We start from the raw sequence: 25,106 nt of genomic DNA, 5'->3' as shown, positions 1-25,106 counted from the left end.
TTAAAAAAGGACATTGTTTTCACCTGTTAAATTGCAGTGGCAGCTGTCCAGAAACCAGGATGAAGGAATCTAGATTAAAATTCAATAGCACCAAACATAGCAGTTTCTTTTAAATAACAGCTTCCTTTGTACTGCTGAAGACAAAGGTCATGTCTGTAAGTCTCAATTATTTTTAGGCCAGCATCATTTTTCTACAGAAAGTTTTATCCATTCTGGTTAAAAGCAATATTTACAATACAGTCTAATAAATATGACAGAACACAGTTTAAAGACACAATTTAAAGCTTGTGTGTGAACACACTCAAGCTACCAAATCACCTTTAAAGAGATAGCTAAGAACTTTCTGCAATACTACAGAGAGTGGCCACACAGAGAAGAGCCATTGTTCTCCTTCAGCTTGCTGATCACAGATCTGACTTGAGCAGACAGGCATCAAGAAACAAGATAAACTGCACACAGTCCATTATTCCTTCCCTCAGTGCTTTCTTTAAGGTGAGAGAATCCACACATCACAACAATGAGATACCTGGACAGAGTCCTTCAGTAGACTGAGGGTTATTTTTGTGGGCTCAGTTTAGCTGGGCAGGTTGCAAGGGAACACCTGGATTTACAACCCCAGATGCTTCTTCACATCAGCTCCAGGCTGCAAGAAAAGGCTTTGCCATGTGTGATCACCTGTGGACAGCCACCTTGAAAAAGCTAACAGCACCCAGCCTCTCAGCTTGAAAGGTTTTATATTCCCTCCTTGAAACCTCCCTCCCACTCTCCAGCTTCTGCCTTCTCATATACAGCTGGCATCACAGAGAAAGGGAAGCTGAAAAGGAAACTGCACCAACCCCTCACCCATCCCCACCCAAAAAAGAACCCCAACCAAAGGTACTGCTTTGCATTTGCCTAAATCTGTTTCTTTTAGGCATTTAGTCAAAGAGTTTTTGCATTCAAAAAGCAAATATTCACAGGCTCCTTGGATGCTACTTTGACACCTACAAGACACCAGAAGCTCTCACATGAATCAAAATTCATTAGAATAGGCTCTCAAGGGGAATAAATGCATTCTTGGAAGGCTCAAGGGAAGGAATGTTTCTTCTTCAGGCAGAAGTGATCCTGGCCCAGCTCTCAACCACAATCTCTACTTGTAACAAAAAATGCCCAACAGCAGTATGAGCACCCAATACTTAAAATCACAAGGAAGATATTTAGTGATATGGAAAAAAATCACAAATAACTTTAAATATTTTTTTCTTACACAAAAAGGAACTCACCATTGAAACATCTTCCTTGAAAAAAAAATCTTTTCTAGGCATTTTTATAGTTTGAGAAGTGAAACCTATAGCTTGAGAAGTGAAGTGAAACCACACACAAACTGAAGTGCTGTTTCAATTTTGCTTCAGATTTACAGCTTTCAGTCAGACCAGAGGGGCTACTACACAACAAACCTTCCAAGCTTCCAAGAAGTCAGCAGCCTTTGATGGAAGTTTCAGGGCAGTAAGAAACCACTCTGTGCTGCAATGATTTAAGGTTTGCTTTGTTATCTGCCATCCCCAGTGTTAAAAACACAAGGCTCTGAAGCAGGATGGCACTAGCCTGCATGTCACCTACCACAGCTCAACTCTAAGCCCAGCTAAGATGGGCTATCTGCATGCCATTTCTGCAGAGGCTGTAGTAGTCAGAAGAATGAAGCCAAATTGCCTTAAACTGTCACAGCTTGCCACAAAGTGGTATTTGTCAGCTCTCAGGGGTTCTGGCAGCCACAGCTCAGTTTCACATCATTCCAATCAACCAGGTTTGACAGAGCTCAATAAGGAACCACCGTGTGAATCCACTCTTACAATGGTGCATACCACTCCGACCACAAATAAACTCAACAACTTACACAGGATCCCAAACTTGCAAGTAGACCTGTCCCATTTCTTCAACAGCCAGTGTAAAAATAACACCCATTTCCCCTTGACCTACTACATTGAATGCCTGAACCTTTACAGGAAAACAATCAACTGCCCTTGCTATCACAGTCTACTTAAGCTGCATCACAAAGTTAAGGGAACATTTCACTCTGTTCTCTCATATTTAGGGACCAAAAAAATTAACCTGAGGTCGAAAGTTTAGGTCGGTGTTGCTACTGTATCTCTATTTTTTACCAGAACCCTTTTTCTTCTTGGAATAGCAAAATTTACTGTATTTTGGTGATCAAACATATATTGAATGCTCTAGGACTGTGAGCATTTCCTCATCTAACAGTCTAAAGAGCAAGCTGCCCTTTTCATTTGAGAGAAACAAACATATAGAAATTAAAAATCCTCAAGATTTTGAAAATAATAATAATAATAAAATATAGAATTTTCTCATTTGATAAAGGCACAGTTTTGAACTATATGAAGCAAATCTGTTTAGTCCAATATAGGCAAGAAATAGAATAGCATCATGAAACAATTTAGAGTATATGCAGTTCTTACACACATGACATCTACTTCGAATCCATTTCCATCCATATTCTTGTACAGATTTTTTCCATTTTAAAGCAGACTTTTTAAAAATAGCAATATACATTTAGAACACTTGAGAAATGTGTGCTCACAAACCCATCCACCCCCCCACCCCCCCCAAAATAAAGGAAGATACTCAAGCATGCAGACTTACTTGCATTCCCCAGGTACACTGCAGCCCCCATGGAGCAAATTACATCCTTGTTTACACACAGCTGTAGACACAAAAAGATGTGGGCATCAGCCTGGGCAGCCAGGTATCCATTAGTACAGCAGCAGTCAGGAGCCCTACCTGAAGAGCTCCAGTCATTTAGCCTGTCTGTTTGTGTGCAAAGCAGATTGCCTTCTGCCATGTTCCAACAGTTGGTCCTTCCAGACAGTTATTTCACAGGACACAGCACCATTACAACCAAAAAACTTTGCAGCAAGAGTGTCACCACTGAAACTTTTATAAAATACAGTTGTTTTTAAAACCTGGTATAAGACTGGTACTATGCTGGAAATTCCAAACTTTAAGTGATACATGACTTTGAGTAAGCCCTACAAATGCTCCTCCCCATCATTGACAAGCTTTTTACTGAAAAGAAACAGAAAACCAAAAAGAAGAAAGAAGACTATTTAAAGTAATTTTAGCACTAAAATTACTTACTGAAGGCAAAATCCAGAGAGATTTGACTGAGTGGTACATTAAAAGAGACAACTACACTTGAATTTCTGCTCCCATTAAGAGCTATCAAAAAGCTTTCAGCTTTGCACACTTCACAGTTAAAACTGTCTCATTTGCAGAAACAGTGTAATGGGTGCATTTTTACAGGATTAAACTCTACTGTGTAAGTGATGATATCACTTCAATAAAATCTTACATTAACAGATGTAATGCATCATTTTGCTCTGAATGAACACCACCATTGAATAAAGACAATTAGTAAAAGGATGTTTCCCTGAATACTACATTTGTTTAGGTACATTCACAGCACACACTAGAAGAAAAACAGTATCCTGTGCTCCACTTTTCAGAGATGATGTTTTACTTAAAGATTTGCATTGAAAGGACAATGCCTTTAAGTGCTAAAATTAATATACTACAGTATTGACACCATAGAAATACCTACTGCAGTTTGCACCTATTCTACATACACCAGGGCTAATCCAAGACAAAGGGAAGATACTACCTTGCTTGCATTCTTCTCCCATCCAACCTTCCATGCAGGCTTTGTTTCCATTTTGATCACACGTGTAGTGACCAACAAAGTCATCTCGAGGGCCACAGAACTTGTTGCACAGAGCACTGTAGTAATTTTCATCACATTTCACCCTTATTTGTACTTCAAAGTGGGCAACAGGACCATTAATTTGTAGGGTCTTCCATCGATCTTCTGGGTTGATCATGCCAGCATGTGCCACTCTCTCTATTAACAAGTTTTCACCTTTTTGGAAAGAAAGGTAGATTCAACAGGGGGTTAAGTTTGATAGCACACAAGGACATATGGAATCCAATCAGAAGTACTCAACTGGTTAAGGGAAAACCAAGTAAAGAAAATGTTAAGATGATAAAGATCTACTGTATAACTGAATTTTCCTTTGCCTTGCAAAGTTCATTACAGGAAGGCCAATTTAAAAAAGTGTCCCAAAGGAAATATTAAAAAACCCTGGAACATAATCCATAGGAAATAGCTTATTTTTCAAGGCAGCCAAACATACCACACCCACATGCTGACAACTAGCAGCTTTATCTTGATCTGAGACTCTTCTTGACTCCTTTTTGTTCTTATAAAATTGCAAGATCTGCATAATCTCATAGCTGAGATAAAGTTCTCTGTTGCTAGTTTAATTTTAAAAATAAAGCAAAACACAATGTATTAATTTTGCTGCAAAATTACTGAGCAATAGTGAATGTTCCAGTGGGCTTGCATTATATACATAAACTAGCTTGTTTCCATTTTATCATTCTATCTAAAATAAAGAAAATATATCTTTAACAACTATTCTATAGAACACTGCACAGCTAGTGTTTGACATTTTGAAAAAAAATAAACAAGTGAACCCAGGATTGTCAAGGGCCATTCTCAGGATACATTCTCTGTATCCTTATCTTCAACCCCAGTGAAACTCCTGCTAACTGTGATCCCTGTTGCAACACACTCTGTGAGCATCTTGCCTTGTGCCCATAGAAAGCAGCAGCTCTGCTACTGCCAGACTCCACTCACTGAGGCCAAACCTACACAAAGAATTACATATCCCAGAGGACAAGAGGATTCTAGGCTGTAACATTATAGGAACTGCCAACACAAAGTATTATCATCGACATGAATATCCATTTTGTATCTTCATCCATGTAATTCTTTGTATAGAAGCTTCAATACCAGGAGGTGACACAATTATAGACAGTACAACAAAATTATACAATTGCTTCAGCAAAAATTGAGAATAAGCAAAGCTCAGTGAGGGGGGTAAGGGCAGACAGTGAGCAACACCAACGACAAAAGTTTTCTAATAGGTTCACCATTCAAATCTGGTACCACCCTGCTGGGCAGCTTTTCTAGGTGACTGCAAGTTGCATCTGGAACTGCAAACACTATTTAAGGATGAGAAGAAGGTACAGAAGCTCCACTTGAATATATTAATTTCATACACATTTATGAAATAGCTATGATATTGTCAGCTCAGAGCTTCAGCACCTATTTTCTTTAAATAAACATTATGTAAAGTACACGCTAAAAGAAATTAATAACCAAAAACCTGCACACAGCAAGAGGCTGAGATGAGAGCGAGATAAGGCCTGGAGTTCAAATTATTCATAATATAGAATATGCCAAGTTGGTAGCAATCAATACTAAGCTACCACCTTTAACAAACGCATTTTACCTACCCAGCTGCTTTCTAGAACTCATTAACCTCAAATGTTTAGAAAACAAAACCCAAGGAGTGACTGTTTCTCAGCCAGAATGTTACTGACAGTTTAGAGGAATCCTGTGCAGCTCTTAGCAAAGTGGCATTTTCCTCTCAGCATGTAAAAGGACTAAAGTGACAATTTTCAGCCTCTCCAATATTAAGAGAAAAGAATAGTTACAGAAGTATCAGGTTCTCCAAAGTATCTTGCTCTCTTGGCATCTTTTATTCAAGTTTGCTTCTATAAAAATGTTTCCTCTTGAAATTAAAAAGTATTGAACTTAAAAAGAACCCCTTTTTAACTAAGCACTGAAAGGTACTCACTCCAGTTACTAAGACCTCACAGCATCTCTCTGCTTTATTATTAAAAGTGGCATTGCCATGTACAAGCTATAAGTCATGCCTGCTTGCACTAGACTGCATAAAACATTTCATGGCTGGCCAGGACACACTGAAGCCTATCCCTCCTCTTTAACTCTCATTCCTGTGCATGAGCTCCTCTGTAATCCAGCAGCACTTACAAGATACAAAAGGCTACCTACATTTTATTTTCGACCAACACAATATTTATCACACCAGTCACCATCGGAAGTTAAATAATTAGATAGAATCACAGAATTTTTTAGGCTGGAAAAGACCTTTAAGATCATCAAAGTCCAACTGTTAACCCTGTACTGCCAAGGCCACCACTAAACCATGTCCCCAAGCGCCACAGCTATATGTCTTTCAAATATCTCCAGGGAGTGGGACACCACCACTTCCCTGGGCAGATCTCAGCATCCTTTAATAATCTGATTTTTCACCAATGACTACTGATCTGAAAAATTAAAAAGCAAAACATGCTGAATCACCAGATGGTCAAGGAAAAGTGAACAAATAGCAAATATACATTACAGATCTGCATTCCTACTATAAGCAACACGGGCTCCTTATAAACAGCTGCAGCAGCCACTGCTGTGAAAGTGTTTCCTCAAAGTGCATCAGATGGAGTGAAGAACAGGTCCTGAGATTAAAGGAGTGGCTTATATAATAAATTCTTATCAGGCATCTTCAGGCTAATGGAGATTCATCAGACCCAGCTAACTGGAACAAGCATCACAGGTACTGCAAATATACCTGTGCAGAACAGACCTCTTGATACCAGGGGTCAAGAACAGGGGAAATAACCCAAGAGTGGCCTTTTTATCTTTTTGAACACTCAAAGTTTATCTTCACAAGCTCTTCTAGAAAGGAATGTATTCAGAGTCTTAAGGGTTTTTCCTCAAGCTTGTATCAGTATTAAGTAGGGCTTAACAGCCTACATAAGCAAGACAAATAATTTACTCTGAGTCACAAACAGCATGAGGGAAGCAGGTCCAAGCCATTTCATTTCTAAGACTAAATTCTTAAGTACTAAAGTATGAGAGTTTTGTTTAACATCAAATTTAACACTGATCCTATGTAGAAAGCGCATCTTCCAGAGAGATCTGTAAACACGGGGAAGAACGTGTTTGTCAAGGTTTCTCCTTCCTCCCCCACAATACCAAAGTGTGTCTGAAGATACTCAGACTCTCTCACCTGTTTTGATGAGAGAAGTTTACTCCCTACATCTGACTTTGCTTAGGGATACACATTTATTATTTTTAGCCCTAAGTAAAGACATAACTGAATTTGTCTGGTTATCGGTAAAAAAGCATCACTCACTACTCAGATACACACAAACAGCCCACCAGCAATTTCCCTGATTTAATGGGTTTTCTACAAGCAGCTCTAGAAAAGCAGATAGTGGTATGCTCGCATAAAAGGAGATGATGGCTAAAAGGTAGTCCTTTAATGAATGTTCCCAGAGCATCTGATTTTTGGAAGAGAAAACCTTATCTGAAGAGTATTCAATTGCACCATTTACAAACAAGAACACTGCCCATCAGCACCTTGACCCTTGGCAAAGGTCAGGCACTCCCAACAAGCCAACAGGGCTGTACAAAAGGTGATGCTGGTAGTTGTTTGTGAGGGAACACACCACATGAACTTCAAAGGAGCAGGAGGTGCCCATCTCAGGAAGCACGTTCTCTTCAGAATGTCTTCGAGCACTATGGACAGATTAGTCTCCTACAGGTTAATGGGAAGGAGGAAAGCAACTGCTGCATCCCTGCAGTAGACACAGAGTCAAATGGAAAGTTACTTCTCACGTGAAGATGCCAGCTTGCTCTGCCAAGGCAGGGATAGGTTGGGCATTGCCAAGACCTCTGCTAAGCCTGCCCAGGCAAGCAACTTACCTGGAAAGTGGAACTGCTGTGACAGATGACAGCCAGCAGGCCCTTTGCAGTGACTTTGTATCTAAGCCAGTTTCCTCTCCCCCTCTTCCACCCTCCCAAAGCAAACAAGCGGTAACACTACACTGCCACAAGCTTACCCCTGAGCCAACCCTGCTGCCCACAGGAGGAAGAAAAAACAGGAGTAGTTCAGGAATCAGGGCTGAAGGATCCTCTAAGGATTTGTACAGGGGAAACATTTGCCATAGCAGACTTGCTCTTGAGATGGTAGTTCCCAGGTCAGCTCCGAGTCCCCCTGCCTTCACTGAGTGCAAGAAGAACGCAGGATGCTTGGACACAGAGGGAGGGAACAATGACAAAAGTTCTAGAACTTCCAAGTTGCTCGCTGGAAGTTTCTCTTTCTGGGTTTTAGGAGAGGATTTTTGTTTGCTTGTTGTTTTGTTTGGGTTTTGTTGTTGCTATTGTTTTGTTTTTATTTTGTTGGGGAGGTTGTTTCGCTTTGGATAGGGGGGTTTGGGTTGTTTGGGGTTTTAATCGCCACTTGAGAGCCCAAGCTGGAACACAGCCCCTACATTTAACTTTCAGCCTTACCCATCCCCACTAAAGGAAAGCAAAACCTGACTCTAGAACTAATTAATCAGCTTATAAACAGACTCTGGCAATTACTTTGATTAATCTATCTTACAGCAGCAGAAGCAGATACATGTAACCTGATCCCCAGATCAGCACAGCGCTCAGGATGGACAGGGAGTCACACTTTCCACGGACATTCACTTCACCTCTCCAGGACCAGATATTGTCTTTTCTCTGTTTTCTCTGCAGGAGCTGCTGAATTCCCTTTCCTCTTCAAGTGAATTTTTACTGATCTGTGCCTGTCTGGCAGTTCAGTGGTGCTTGCAAAATACAAGAGAAGCATCTTTTGTACCTGATGGATTAACAGGGCAAAAGGACTCATTGCCAAGATCACTCAAAAAAAAAAAAAAAAAAAAAAAAAAAAAAAAGGCAAAAACCTTCAGTATTAAGGAATTCTTCCTATGAATCCTATATCCTAATCTAAATTGAAGCACGGCAAAGAAACACATCCCTACCCCAGAATCAGAAAACAGACTACAGAAACATTTAACCAAGACAAGTACTTAGCTAGTCTTCTGCCAAATTACAGGCCAAGAAAGCCTTCCTACATTCACCTGACAAGCCTTCAAGGTTTCAGCTGCAATACAGCTTTGCAGTACCTCTCCGGCAGCCTAAATTAAAGGGAAGTCCACTTTCCATCAGCAGTTTCTCATAGAACTTAACTGTAATCTGACACTTGTATACTCTCCCACAGTTCATAGAAACTGTTAATTTAAGGAGATGGCACACTGGGCCTCCAGAAGACACTCTATATCCTGTTTGCCTGAAGTTCAGGGGGAAAAAAAAGAATGCAAGTAAAGAGATTTGTTAGAGCTTGTTAAACTAAAAAGCATAACAAAGACCTAACACAAGCCTGAGGTGACTATCCTCCTATCAAGTGTATTTAGAAGAAATCTGGGGCTTAAAGCTACAGATTTGCAAGAGGATTCTGCAAATTCTAACAATTAAACAAAGTAAAAATGCTATTATTTATTAAGAAGCTAATTTAAAAAAATTAAATCCAGCACTTGAATGCATACAGATGATTTGCAAAATAGGCTGTCTCTTCATGTTCAGTCCTTTCTACACCATCTCATTTGCCCTCTGTAACTAGGGCATGAATATTCTAATATTTGCTGTACTAGCTGCCCCTAGATAAATTAGTCCCAAGCTGGAAACCATTTAAAGTAATCAACACCACATAGTATATTTTAAACAAAGCATTCTAGAGGATTTCTCCAATCTGTTACTATGCAGGGTATCTAAACTTATTCAAGATTTAAGCTTACTCTGCTCAACACATAAGACCTCATTTTGAATACTACATCAAACTTTAGGAAGTGCCACTCAAGAAGGCTGTGGACAAACTCAACTGAAGGGTTGCAGCAACATTAACATCAGAGATGTAAAGAGAACAGCCAGTAGAAAAAGGTTTAAGGAGCTGTTAAACAAGACAAAACAAACTTAATTCTAACAGAAGAAGGGTTCAGGAACAGAGTAAAAACTCATCATTACTGATACAGAATCTGATGATGATTTGGGACATATATAACCTCTTCATTATCTTCATGTTCAAACACTTACCATCCTCTACACTGATCCCAACCAAAATGAATAGTCCATCAATAACAGTGCAAGTCTGAGAATCATTATTTTCTTGTAGCCAGAAGCATTGGTTATTTTAAGACATATTTGCACACCATTTAGAAAGAGCAGGTTCAAGCTGGAGTCCCATTATAGCAATCAGCACCTTGAAATGATTTTGAAGTATTTATAAAATAATCTTGCTTTCATTTCAGATCAATAACCCTGTCTCGACACTGAGTATTAGCATTTACAGACTGAAAACGCAAGGTAAGTTTCAGTACTTGAGTAGAAACAGACAAAGGGATCATACCATGATTTAGAAGAATTTCATCAAAAACATGAAGTATGTTTTCCTTATGGGGAGCAAGAATGTTTAATTGTTCACATAATCATGGAAATCATTGCATAGCATGATCACAGGCAGACAGAAGGGAATTTGAAGTGAAACATTACCGATTATCTTCCCTTTTTTTTTAAAGACATAGCATGATTTTTAAATATTTTTTTTAAATTAATTATCAGGAGTCATGTGTCAATTACACGCTTTATTTACAACTGTCCATTCTGTTTCCTATACAGCAATAATTTTTCACAGTTCCTAACTCAATAGTCACTGTTTGGATTTGTACACAGCCTTTACTCAGACAACAGGTTTGCCTAGTGCTGATTTGGAGGGATGGCTGATTGCAGGAGGATATAATTTTCCCCCTCCCCAATTTGCACACATAGAGCACAGAATAAGTACAGACTTCAAAGCTTTACATAAATACTCACCAGCTTTTGTATCATTATCCCAATCCCATGCTTCTAATATTAATGTGAACGACCTCTGAAAAAAAAAAAGACACCAATTAGACAGTAAAAAAAAACTGTTATAACCAGACAAAGTGATTTGAAATAAGCAGATATTACTGCTACAAGAAAGCCAACTGAAAGCAGTTGAAAATTTCACTTCTCTGTTGTCATGTGAAAGCCCTTGAAGGCATCTTCCCAAAAGCATGAAATATAACAGCATTAAAAATTGTGGGACAAGCCACACTAACAGCAAAACAAAAAACATTCCATGCACACACACATTGAGGACTGAATTATTATTACTCTCCTCCCACTGCATCTAATTCTCAGCTTTGCTTAGCCACAGAAATCCTTTTCAGAAGCAGCCCTAAAAGGTTTAAATGAAATGAGGTTCAGAACCTTGGGAAACAGCTGGAATATTTAAGACTTAAACAACTGAATCACCTCCTCCTAAAAAGGAATGAGAGCCATCATATAGAGAGCACATGTAAGGTAAGTCTATACCAGATCTGTTTTACAGAAAAACAGATCTAAAAAAGAAATACACAATTCATCCTGCATCTATCAAAAATTTACACTTTCTCATGAAAGGGTAGCATAAAAACCAAATCTACAAAAGACACAACAGAAACAATTATTACAGTAAGCACACCTGGTACTGTACTTTCCCCTGAGGAAAGAAAAAAAAACATGATTTGAGACAGTTCCTAAATGATTTAGAAAAAAACATGAAGGCTTCACTTCACTAAACCAAGGCTTCAGGCACTTTCCTTGGTTTATGATCAAATATGTAGGACAGATGTTGATATTCAAATACTAAACTTATTTAGAAAAAAAGTTATGCACACAGGTAAATTTTAACTGCTTTGAGTTGAACAAGAATAGCTGTCAAACGACTAGCTTTGATAGTTTCCAAGTGCTGCAAGTAACAGAGAGATTCTCACATACATTCAAAACCAAGGAAAACCCAATGAGAACAGAAAAGAGTCATTGTACCACTATCCTGAAATCCTCCATACACATCTTCGTGCAGAGCCATGGCCTAATGTGTGCACAGTTCACAGCCTAAAGATCTATAAATTCACATGGGTACGGAGACATTCAGCCAAGAAATTGCAGGGACCCTCTTTGGAAGAGGATTACATAAGCGTTCAGTCATCCTTCAAAGGTGCATTAGGACTATTTTACTGTGGCATCAAGAGATGAGTCTTTTATTTTGAGATAGCTCCTTATGTGCTTTATACACCCCCCAACTCCACACCAAGGAGGGTTGATTGTAACATTGAGACCTCCCCATTTTAGAACAGCAACAACAATAGGATCAGTGCAGCACTCCAAGCAGAAAGGCTCACTGTCAGAGGTCTTCCATGGCTACAGCAGAGATCATTCTACTCAAATACACTTATTTTCCTACTGCTCAGTTACATTAAGATACAAACCACAACTCAGCCTTTGAAAATAAGCCCTTCTGCTGTGTTTTCAGCTTCAGACATATCCTAGGGAAGAGGATTTTACATCACTGAAACAGAAACAGGTTTAGTGGTGACAATTTAGATTAGACTACAGAAAGGAAGCGAAAAGGGAGGTCAGCAGTGACTATACTGGACAGGACATACTTGGGTTTGTACTGCCTTTGGAAATGGAAAACTCAGATCAGCTGAGAAAGCAAAGGGCTCTTACCTCTGAGGTATAATAGTTGCTTCACCCTCCAACTCCCTGCACTCCCCAATCTCATCACTTAGGGAAGCAGATAGGATCCTACTCTAGTCTGAATACACTACCTGCAACCCCTCTTCCTAACTAAAAAAAAAAAAAAAAAAAAAAAAAAGTACATTGAATAGTTGAGAAAGTAAGTTTGATATAACACTGCCCTAACATCATCTTCTGGCAAATTCTGTCCCCTTACTTTGTATCAAAATTATTAACTAATCTAGGCAGAATTCTGCTGATCAGTGCAAGGTCCAAAGTTATCCACATCTTCCACGTTTAACTACTTACCTTCTAACATGTCCCTTAGTTTCCCTGTGTTCCACTGATTTGTATTAGAAGCACAGACCAGTGCTCCAGTGCCTCTAGATGTCCATTTACTTATGTAAGGGCTGGTCTTTCCTACTGCAAATTGGCTGTTGCAGCTGACTGCCCACAAAAGGAAGCAAAAAATTTAAGATGGACTTACTGTCTTAGGAAACAGGCCTAGCAGTCATCTGTGCTTCCCCATCACATCATTTGAAAGCAGATTTGTATCTGTGCTCAGGATGCTAAGGATTTTTTGTGGGTAAAGAGTTCCACGCAATGCACTGTTCAGTGGGATCATGCTGGACAGTGTGAATGGGAATAAAGAGGCATTCTACCCACTTTAAGATATTTAAAACAAGAAAACCCACAGCTCTGGTGGCAAACCTCATGGTCTTAGTTGGCATAGTCCCTGGAGCAGAAAAGATTGCTTTACAATCTTATAAAAAACTTCATCGTACATTACGACCAACTATGACTCTGGTGCAGAGCTGCTCCTCCAAAATGTGGAGGAGTCCTCACAGGTCATATTGCCTCCTCTTGGCTTTGTAAGCCCCAGGTCCCACAGGCCTGGTCTTCAGCATCTGCTTTGGCCATCCTCCAGCTGGTCACCATCAAGAACCACAGCCCACCTGTCATAAGTGTAAAGAACCTACACAACAAAGACAAGACAAAGACTTTCAAATCCTTTCACTTCCCTGTGTCTACTTTTATAGCTGACCAAGCTGGCACTTGGCAGTTCACACATGAACAAGCATTTGGAGTGTGACCTTTCAGGAGGGCTTGCAGGAGATTAGAGATGTTAATCAAATGGGACTACTCAGTACTGATAGACAAATGAGTATATACTGGACTGTCAGCTTCAGCTGGGACAGTTCTCAGTTGTGCAACTTCTGCTCTCTGCTGAGTTATACAGTCACTCTTTAAAAACCCAAACAGACACAGCAAGAATGCAACTGTAAAACTGATTTTATGGTATTTTACCTCTAGAGAAGATAGTTAAGGTTACCAACCCAATCTGTCACCCTTCCTCATCTCCAGCTGCTCAATAAGTTGAAAGAGGAATTCCTCCCTGTGATAGTGCAATGGATCATCACATTACAACTACCACACCTCAAAAGAGAAAACTGGTCTTTAACCCACTTGTTAAAAAAAGCACAGTCCTGCCCACTACCACATGTATCAAGTCTTGCACCAGATCTGCTTACATGTCTTTGAATTTTATACTTCACTTTAAAATGACAGCTGAAAACTTACAAAAAAGCATCTGTGTTACTAAATATGTTCATATGTGGCACTGCGAGCTTCCCATTTATGGCTCAATTATCAGAAGCACATTTTACTACCAAAATGATTTATTAGTGGAAATTTTAACAGCCATACAATCACCCTGAGTGCAACCTTACCTAATAACCAAAGTACTGGAGTTTAATAACTTAAATGGATATAAATTTTAAAGGATATTTCCAGCTTCATACTGGCCATACTTATTTTATAAAAACTCTGCCATCAGCTGAGCTGACATTAGTCACACCTGCACTCTTCTACAGAAAGTCTTAACACAGACTAACCAACACATCTACTGACATCTGCTGCAAGTAACTCATCTATATCAGAGACCCTGACACCAGACATCTTTCTTCAATTGTGCTTACAAAAAACAGCAACACAACTTGCAATAATTTAGCTCTTGTCCAGAACCTAAGCAGTACCCATACAGCAAATCTTTAACCTCTTCACATCATCCAGCAGTGTCTTAGCTTTTTGATGTATCTTTAATAAGAACAGACTTGCTCAAAAGTTATTTAAGAACATGTTCTCCACAGAGACTGTTGATTTAAGCGTGCTCAAGTTCATGCATAAATCTAACAAAAAACACTACACAAGTATCCTAAGAATGCCCCATAATCATAAGCCTTACACATAACACACAGGCATGTCATCACAGCTGCTTCTTTAACTTGCACACAACTCTTGCTATAGGCTAATAGAACAGCAGGACATGCATATTCCAGTCTGCTCTGACACATACAAAAAGCTTTGTGAAGTAGTATCTTGTTATTTTCAAACAGGACTAGCAAAATATTTAGAACTAGTACTAGCAAAATATTTAGAAAATATTGTTAAAGTGACCATGGCACAGATTTGAGGGGGAGGGGATGGAGGTACGGAACATACAGCACTGGAAACAGATTTGATTCTACTGACTCTGGTGATTAGGTTTATTTTTTGGAAAGGATTAAACACAACATCATCATTTGTGCTCATCAAATCAAAGCTCAGAAGAGCATCAGTGCACTTCTGCAGAAGAGCAGAGCTTTTGCAAGAGCCACTTCATAGGAGTTAACTAAACAGATATGCCAAGTAGCTTGGAAAGATACAAATTAAGTCTGTTTATCCTGGTGATGCTGCCTCAGTTGTGTGTTCTTTTTTTCCTCAGGATTGGTGTTGACACAAACAACTTCAAAGCATTATTCCACTGTTTACACTAAACAAAACACTCCCCAACTATCCCAGCGACCTCCTTTCTGGGGAGGGGGAAACAAGACCTGCAATATTGGTTTGGCATTTTCTTTTCATGAACTATTCCTGTCACCTTGATATCTGCAAATCAACATTCAAAAGGTAGGGTTCTTTTTGGCAAACCAGTCATGTGAGAATCTTCATCACAAGAGAGATGATCATTCTGATGACAGCGTTTTCAGTCAGATATAGAACTTAGATTCTCCAACTCAAGAGTCTGAAAAATGCCAAAGGTGAAGTTTGAGCTAAAATCAATACTTGAAGTTTTCTGCATTAATAACATTCTATTGTGACTTCTATGCTAACAGACAAAAAAATTATTAATTTCACATAAGTAAAAGAACTGACTGGATTTTCTACATGGCAAAATATTTTAAGAATCAGCTATGAAGTAGAAAAATGTGGCTCCTAAACAAATTTCAAGGCCACCTTATCTTCTTGTTCCACAGTCACACAGTAAATGCAGGGTCTCATCTCCAGTAAATACTGTTTCTTTTCAAACCTCAATCAGGCATAGGAAACATTTGTACTCAAACATTTCAACTGTCCAAACACTGGACAGCATATCACTAGTCTTACTGCAGGTTAATTTTTGTAGCTTCTGGAACAAGCCACCACCAGTATTTCTTGCAGCCAAGTTCACTAAGTCTTGATCAGCACAGTCAATTCTCATACTTGCTTTCATAAGAAACTTTGAGTCAAGGGAGACAAGCACAGGTTTGGGGGCTTGCCTCCCCTTTTTTTTGTTTCAGCACCTCTCCCCCTCCCCCAGGCAGCCTGCTTGCCATGGAAAAAGCTGACTTCAAGGCAAGCATAATCCATTTCCTTCCCCAGGAACTCTGCAGCAAGTTCATATAACTTCCTCATGAATAACCCAGAGGTGGAAAGTGAATAAGGAAGAAACTAAGAAAGATTCTAAGATCTAGGACTCATTGTCAATACAAGTTTAAGGGCAGACAGACAGTCTGCAGGTTTATCTTTCAGAAACAGACATTATAAAGTCATAATAGGGACCTTTACTGAAGGAGTAAATCATCCACATTTGGGATGGGCCACTTGGAACATGGGCACAGGGACAGGGTAAGGAGCTTTTTCTGGAACTTGAAGGATATTTCAGCCACCTGCATGGAAGAAGCTTGTCTGCTGAATTCAGAGACCATCCACCATGCAAAAATCATAAAGATGACAATCCTCTACATCTTCATTTTCCATTTAAGGAGCAAGCATAGTGAGTCCTAAACAAAGCCTTCCCTTTGGAAACCAGGACAATTTTTGTTAGGACTGGAAGGCTGGGTTAGAGTCCTGCAAACATCAGCAGCAGAAAGCAGTTGAGCAAGTCCAAGTTTTCTATTTGAGAGCAATTACTGCAGTTATACTCCTCTTGGCCCAGTCACAAAAGCAAGATGATGTTTACAAACTCTGGAGCCCTACTGTTGTGTGAGGGGAACTCTGTGAATTAGCCCCACCTGACAACCTTTAGGAAGTCTGCAAAACCAGGGAGGGGTAAGAGGGGCTATTTTTTGCCATGGCTAATAGACAACAGGCTGATATCTCCACCTACATGAGTCTGAACACTCATTCCACTCCTCCACCAAACTAAGCAAAACCTAAGCTGGAGGGGTGTGTAAGTGTGTGTGCATATGGGGGTGGCAGAGGGAAATCTAGACTATTAAGATCATTTCATTGCAAAATGAGCACAAATAAAAACAACAGGTGAATAAGAGTCAGTCCTGGAGTTAATATATCAAATTTAACACCCAGGTAGAGACTCGCTGCAGGTAAAGAAAATTACCCAGCAACTAGGTGGAAGAATCCTACCAGCAACCAGCTGCATCTGAAAGATCATACAAAGGAGGAACTCAAAGGAGTATTACAACACCACTTTGGCAGTGCCTAGTGTTTCATGAAACAGGAGCAGCATGCTTCTCTCCAGAGTGATCAAGCTACCAGGATCCTGACATACCAAGAGAACACATGTGCAGTAAGATCCTCAGGTGAAAGTCTGAAGACACTCTGATCCTCCTGCAGTGGCAGAACGCAGCAGGAGGTCATCAGTGTGAATGGGTCTTCATATATCATGAGACAGCAAATATTTCAGCTGTGGAGTTCTTAAAATCATCTCAAGTCACATACTAGCTTTAGCCAATGCCTGTAGGAAACAGTGACACATTTTCACAAAAGCCCCAAATGCCACGCAAGACTAGAGCTCCTCATGGCAGGACGTTAATACAGTCAACCTCAGACCACATAAAAGCAAAGTGAGAGCCCTCTGGAGATCCATCTACATATGAGAAGCTAAACCATGGGAATAAAGACTCCATAACTTTCTTGTAACTTAGCACCCTAGATAGAAACTCAAAGCACATCTCAGCCAAGTCAATCTTGTGACAAATGGCAAGTCAGAGATGGCACATTTGGTTCAGCACTGGCCCTGACCTCTCATAGCACCTGTCAGACAGCTGCTGCCAGCCAGGGCAGCAGCATCCCTGAGGAAAAAGGAAACAGGAACCCCAGGAACAGTTTTCACAGCACCAGGAGCAAGTCATTAGCTTCTCATTTAAAAAACCTGCAGGAGATGTGACCAGACAGCAGTCACATGAGAATTTCATCTGAAAAAGAGCTCATCTGCTCTCAGCCCCTAGAAGATCCCCTCCCTATTTTAAAGGGGTGCCTTTCACCATTACACACATAGCAGTAATGCTAGTCCAAGGGAACAGAAGTAATGCTTGCCTCTGCTATTTATAGCTGCCTGCTATTCATCCCCACCCTATCCATCCCCCTTCCCCTGATTCCAGCATCTACACATCTCTGCTGTGTTCAGGGAGATTAAGTTCCAACTGTGAAGTCTGAGCTGCCAACTGTGGCCACTTAAATTCCAGCAAATACCATAGGATCGACTTAGAAATCATCTGTTTTCCATATACTTTCAGACAAAAAAAAAAAAAAGAAGAAAAAAAAAAAAATCAGTCAAAATTCAGCTATACAGGACTCCCATGATAACTTGCCTTTCTTGAGATTTTCCAGCAAGGAACAACAAGAACATCGCTGTTTAATACCAATCCATGCTATAAGCTGTCAGTTTTCTTGAAACACTTTTCTTTTACTGCAAATGCCTTCTGCCTATGCCATTCCTAGGCACCTTCACTGTGACACAAGTCTCAATCAAAGTATTGTCATATAAAAATAATCAATACATCAAAGAGGAAAGATTATTTTTTTCCCAACTGAATAAGCAAGCTTAATGCTTATGAAAAAATACTCAAGTTCATCTTAGATAAATGACCAGTAACTTTATTCCAGTTACTAGAACAATTACATTTTAGGTGGTCTTTAAACAATTTCTTAGTCTTATTATTTTCTCTTTCCATGGTATCTTTCAGAATTCTTTGGACCAACTGTTGCAGTAGGAGTACAGTGTTGCAAATCTCATTTTAACTTCCTTTTAACCCTGTTGAATTGTAAACTAATTTTCACAGAGCCTGTCACAACCCTAGGTTAATGACACCTGTGACTTTGTTCTTCTGTGCAAATCTGTATTGATAAGCAAGGTTTCACTAAATACATCTTTTGATAACGATAACCAGCTACTCCAATACACCAAAGCCATGTAGCTTCCTCCAGCCAAGCAAGTTCCCTTCACAAACTCAACACAAGTTCTTTGATCACAGTAAGAGATCTGCCTCCCACTCTTACCCATACCTTAACTGCTTAATATTCAGAAGTCTGTTTAAAAGAGCCTCCTGGATAGGAAAAGAAGTTAGAGAAAAACAAAAATCTTCCAGAAAGGGGGCTGTAAAAATAAAAGGTCCAGAGAAACGCAAGAAGAAGGAACAAAGAATCAAGTTATGTCCATGAGAGAAATGAAAGAATTGGCCAAAACTCTTCAGCCTGGAAACTCCCATAACAGGAGTATGTGACAGAAGCCTAAATGCTTCAATAGACCCTGGCTGGCCCAAGGGAAAAGTGGCTTTAAGAGTTTTTTTGGGTCCAAGGGCAAACTGGAACAAATACATTGGAGAGACCAATCACAACTGTTTCTGAAAGCTCTCAGGTTGAAAACAAAGCTAGAGACAATGGCAAGCAGTTTTGTATATTCTTGCCCTTAACCTCCAATGAACATTTACTTACATTCTCTGAATTCCAGTTAGAGTACAGGTGTGGTTCTGAAGCAAGCATTTCACTTTTTCTCATGGCTGACATTAAAAAACAAGACAGTGCTAAAATTAATAAAATAATTACACTGTGTAATCTTGCACATCTGCCTGAGCCATTACCATCTATCCCAGGATAATCAAAATTGTGATCAAGGTGTATTTGAGGAAGAAAATGAAGCCAAGAGAAACAATGTAAAATTCTAAATCAGATCTATAATCATATCAGAACTCCGCTTTGAAAACCACGACAGAAGATGACAATTAAAAAATCTAATCAAGATTCTCTTTTCTGCAACACCAAAATGTCACATGAAATAGAACAAATGCAGAAATCACCAGCCCATGCATGCTATTCAGTCAGGTACCTGTTGCAGTAAATGCAACAAATGCTATTCAGATAAAGACAAGCTGAGCTAAAGCTACTAACTGGGAGATATTATTCAGAATAAAGGTTTAGAGGACTGTAGGCTGCTGAAACTTCCCCTGAGGACAAAGTAATCCAGACAGCCTTTTAATAGTGATTAAGTCAGGTGACACAAAGCAGAACATACTGTCATTCAAAGCAATACAACAGAAATGCTCAAATACAGCAAGCACTTATTTCACTAGAAGAAGATTGACAAGTGTCAAGTGAAACACAAAGCTTAACGATTTCATAGCAATTTTTCACACAAAAATTCATCAGCGCATTTGTGACAAAAATCCTGGTTTAACTATAAGAAAATCACTACTTGCTTTGGAGAAGACTGGTAAACCAAGGTTTACACAGAAAAATAACTGAAATAATTTCACAATTCATCTCCAAACTTCAGCTATTCTATTTACACTAGCCAAAACCATCCCCTACTGGCTTCCATGATGAAGGCACAGATGAAGGCTAGTGCTATTCCTAATTAACCTTCCTCCACTAAGTAAGTGATTCTGCACCGTCTACGTGTGTCACTGAGCCAAGTGTCACACCAGCCACACATGTTATTCCATACCAGCTGAAGAGTAAGCAAGGAATATTTCCCCCATTAAAAGCTGGGCCTCACAGCCACTCAGGAACCAGCCTAAGAAACAAAACAGCTTTCAAAACATCATCTTTATTCTCCAGGGAGAATTAGGGGAAGAAAAGAAGAGGAAAGGCAAAGATTAGTTTAGCATGACTGGCACAGAAAGCTGTGAAGGCAAGTGCATCTGTGACAGTCTGGAAATAACAGCTAAAAAAAAATGTTAGGACTTAAAAGCTGAAAGGGAATAAAAAGTAAAAAAAGAGTCACAGACTTGCTACAGGACTTCCCCTAGTTGATTGAACCAGACCAAATACAACACTACACTCCATAAAACACAACTTGGAATCCTTGTCGTTACACAAGATCCCAGACACAAGCTGCTAGAAGAACCAGTCTCTTCAGAGCAAACCAGGTTAATTAGCTAGATTTCCAAAAGATGCTTCTAGATACTTTGCATGGACCCCTGGAGATAAATGGAAAAACTAGATATATCCTTTTTGCCATTTGGGCGCGCCTCAAAATCTGTGTGCTTGACAGTTGCTAGAGGCTCAGCCCAGGCCTCAGACAACACAGATTTGGAATTTAAGCAGAGACCAGAATCCTTAGTGACCTCAGGAAACACATTTTAGACCAAAAATAAACAGGAGTAGAGAAGCAGGAATTAAGACATCACAGGCCTTCTGGAGCCATACTTATATAGAGGTAAACCGAGTGCTAGAAATATTTTTCATTTGAACTTTTTCACATTCTCTAGTAAGGAAAAAAATGTCTTTAAAGCTTTTGTCAGTGCACACAAGACCTTCTCCTGCAGGTCTCCAACAAGTTCAGGGAAAAGACTTGCAGAAACTCAATACCCTTTGACAACTCTGAAACTGTTTTTCTTCCAGGTAAAAGAAGCCCAACTCACCAATTCTACTCAAATTTGCAACAAAAAACATGGCAAAAGCATCTTGGAGCTGATCCTCAGATCTGCTGGGCAGAGGCCTAGCATCCCATAAAAAGCTTTAGGCATTTTTATGGAAAAGAGGCCTCAAAAAAAGACAGCTTGTCCCAGCAGCCTGAGCACAGCAATGCTCTGTTCCTACATGACACCATGAAAGAAAAATCCACACCATAAAGCAGAATGACATGTACACAAGGTAAAATCCACCTGAAAACAGTCTTAAACCACCCTGCTCATCACTTTGCTTTGTTTCAAGTAGTTGATTAAGAGCTAATGATGAGCACAGAATACAGAACAGTTACAGAAGAACCATTAGTCATCTCTTCTACAGGCACAGCTCTCCTCTGCTAATTTACCCAAGATAAACATTAAACTTTTATGTAGTCTGACTAAAAGCTAACAAATATTTGGGTATCCTTTGATATGGGTGTTACTGTGTCTGTCCCAGTGAGGTTTCTTGAAAGTATATTGGAATATAAAACAGCATTAGCAAGATATTCTTCTACACCATAGAAGAAATTAAGTAGTAGAGAAGCCAGCCAATTACCAACACTATTTTAAGTGTAACAGCTATCAACTAGAGCAACAGGATTTGGTAAGGAACGCTACAACCATACAAAAGGAAGGGACAGCACCTGACAACTGTCAAATAAGTATCCATTTGTATTCTGCCTCTCTCAAACAGGAGAGCCTAGTTAACATCCCCCAGTAACATTTCCCCTTTTGTGAGCAAAAGCAGCAGAAAGGAAAATGAAATTAACCCCATGTGCATTAATCCTGAAAACACACTTGAACCTTAAATAACAGCCTTCCATCCTATTCAGGGAGAACACACAGTGTTGATTTTTGAGATTAGAAATTGAAATTAAATCATAAATTATGTACAAGATCAGAGTAGCAATTCCAGTAGATGTTTCTTTGCTACTTTTAGTGGACAACAAAAGAATCAGAATCCACTGGTTTAGACAGAGGATCTTAGGATTAAGTGTCAACACAAATTTTGCCCAATCATTATATTGCAGGAGATAAACTAGCCACATCTTAAGATATTTTCATGACTTCACAGCTAATAAACTCCAGTCCTCTCCACCACAGCCAGAGCGGGCACAAGGAGTTTCCAGAAATCCATCCAGCTAATCCAATAGCAAAGAACAGAAGAAAGTATTGATGAAATTAGAGAACAAAGAAAAAAGACTCTTAGATAAAGAGACATGTACAAGTACAGTACCAGGCAGACAGTGAGGGACCATCTGAACATCACTCTATTAGATTTAAGCAGAAGCTTTCAGTCTTGCTACCACCTTTGAACTGTTTCAGACAAACTTGATATTAACCAAGTATCCTAGTCCTATTCTTTTCCTAAAGTTTTGGAAGAAGTCCAAGATAAATTAAGCCCATTATACACACACTTTCTTGTTGCATTAATGAAAGTATAGCTAGATTGTCTCTTTTGAAGTATATGTAACAACCATGAAGACCCATTAATGGTTAGTGCAAGACTTGTTTTATGCTAATATTTAGAATTCAAAGATGAACTAGTAATTAATACTGCTCTTCCCCTCCCCTCTGCACTCCATGTGGCATGGATATTAGTGTCCTCTGGGCACTTGAAGCCATGCATCATTATAATTTCAACTTGAAGTCAAGAGGGAATTAAACTAACTATGTAATAACATACTTTAATTATTGTTCTAAACACAGAACACCTGCATGCACTCTCTTTTGTATTGGAAATATGCATACTAAGAAGGTAAGCAAATACATAAAAAAACCAGATATGCCCCCAAGTTCTATGTATGCAAAGGCCCCAAGAATACAGAGTAGTGTTTTAATCTTAACCCTTTTAAATAACGTGAGCTGTTGATAGCACTGCAGTCTCTCCCTTTGTCTTTGAAAAAGCAAATGCCCACAAAACCAATTCCAGCTAATGAGCTCTAGATGTCTTGCCTTAGGAAGAGGAGAGGCCCACAACTCAACCACTGTTCCTGAGGGAGCAGGGATTGTGGCACTGTTTTTCTAAGTCAAATTCCCTCATCAGTCCTACCCAACTGAGTCATCTCTAGAGCTCCTTGGGCAGCAGCAGCCACAGCTGAAAGGGGACATGAAACAAAGATTCTACTAGCCTCAGTGATGGCAGCACCTGACGGATCAAACCCTCATGGAACTCCAAACAAAATCCATTATTTTTCTCCCATGGCTTTGTTTCTGAGCACAGGTATTACCACAGGCATTTTCAACAATAACACACACAAATGTCTCTGTTTTATTGCTACATTGATTCACACAACAGTTTCAGTCAATTTGAACTTCACATTTCCACAAGAGATTTATCAAACAGAGTGTAGATCTGCTCATGGCTAGTAACAGAAGAGTCATTAATTCAAAAGAAAGGGACAATACGCCTAAGCTGTCTTTCATTTCAGCCCCCAGCAAAACACCAGCTCAGTTTTCAATTCTGCATGTGCTAAAGAGGCTGGCAGGGAAGCAATTAGAAATAAAACACCTTATTTTAATTCTCTGTAAATTTACAGGAATAAGTTGAGAAGAAAAATAAGAGTCACCACTCTAAGAGGGGATGCAAGTTCTTTCATGTAGATCAACACAGGCAAGAAACTTGAATAAAAGATTAAACAGGGACTATGCACACAGTTAAATATACATGATAGAGCCAGAGTTTAGCTGTGAAAAAAACTAAGTTTATAAACACATTCCTGAAACAAATGCTTCGATCATATTCCAGCGGCAGGACTGAATCTCCTGAACAGCACTTTGTGGCAGTAACCCTTTATCACATGGGCAGCATCAACCATTACACTGGAGTAATTACTACTAAAAATTAACTGCTTACAGTAGCAAAGAAACACAGCATAAAACAGCATATGTAACCCAAAACTCCAAGCTATTTGAATATATGACAACCGAGACATGATCGATCCCACTGTAACAAAGCAGCATCAGAACGTCAATACTCAATCACCTCTTTCAGATTCATGTAAACTGGAGGGGATCTGATATAGGTTTACATTTTTACAAATCTGACAAAAACCACAAACGAGCACACCTTTGGAAGGAAAACTTTGTAACACACCCTGTAAATTTACTATAAGCATGTAAATTCAGAATGCTTCTCTTTTTTTCCCCCCTTCTCCTCCTGCTGACACAGATCTGGAAGCTACAAAAGGGAGATTAGGTCAGCAAGTCTTCAGATTTATTTCATTGGTGACCCCTAGTTACTGCTCTGGTGAGTAACAATGTTATAGCTTTCCTCATAAGGATGAGTATTGGTAGAGGACACAACAAAGCCATGGAAAGTGGGCCAACACTAAAAAAAGCCAGAGTAATTTTGTTAGTCCAAAGCTGGAGCCATAACTCAAAAATATGTCCCAGTGACTACTTTACAGTTTCAGCACTTCATTTGCCATCGACTCCCTGCTGTTCCAACTTTCTCCAGATTCCCTGGCAAGCTGAAGGTTCACAGAGAACCAAATCTTTACAATCCATCCTAACAGCTTAGGGACAAACAAATGATAGCAAGCTGCCACAAGTCAGGACTATCATTGCTGTCAGCCAAAGCTTATTTTGTTTACCTTATATTTGCAGTGATCTGGGAGTAGATATGAGCAGCTTGAGAAGCCCTGGTGAAACACCAGTTTGCACTTCTGTTCAAGCCCTGTGACAATTAACATTCTGACAGCCCCCAGCCCAAGAACAGGACAGAGCGTTAGACAAAGGGAATCTGAATTCTGGAAATTAACCTCTCAAGAATTTTCACCAGTTGGGTTTGGCCAACCACTTTATACCTTCACTTCTTCCAGAACAAGAGATGTGTGGTTTATAGTTGGGTAGTCTCTCCACAGCCC

General features: G+C 39.5%; 1 protein-coding gene across 1 annotated transcript in view; it reads right to left on the bottom strand.

Moving 5' to 3' along the window:
• Nucleotides 1-25,106, bottom strand: part of JAG2 (jagged canonical Notch ligand 2) — a 68,531-nt gene that overhangs the window by 32,207 nt on the left and 11,218 nt on the right. The window contains exons 3-5 of the mRNA XM_066321649.1: nt 10,598-10,652; nt 3,656-3,910; nt 2,638-2,698 (exon numbers count right to left, since the gene is read on the bottom strand). Coding sequence (XP_066177746.1) covers nt 2,638-2,698; nt 3,656-3,910; nt 10,598-10,652 — 371 coding nt within the window. The remainder of the gene's footprint in view (nt 1-2,637; nt 2,699-3,655; nt 3,911-10,597; nt 10,653-25,106) is intronic.

This window comes from Sylvia atricapilla, chromosome 6, assembly GCF_009819655.1.
Source record: "Sylvia atricapilla isolate bSylAtr1 chromosome 6, bSylAtr1.pri, whole genome shotgun sequence".
Classification (NCBI taxonomy): domain Eukaryota; kingdom Metazoa; phylum Chordata; class Aves; order Passeriformes; family Sylviidae; genus Sylvia; species Sylvia atricapilla.
The sequence above is the reverse complement of the archived record's forward strand: the minus strand, read 5'-3'. Positions and strand labels throughout refer to the sequence as shown.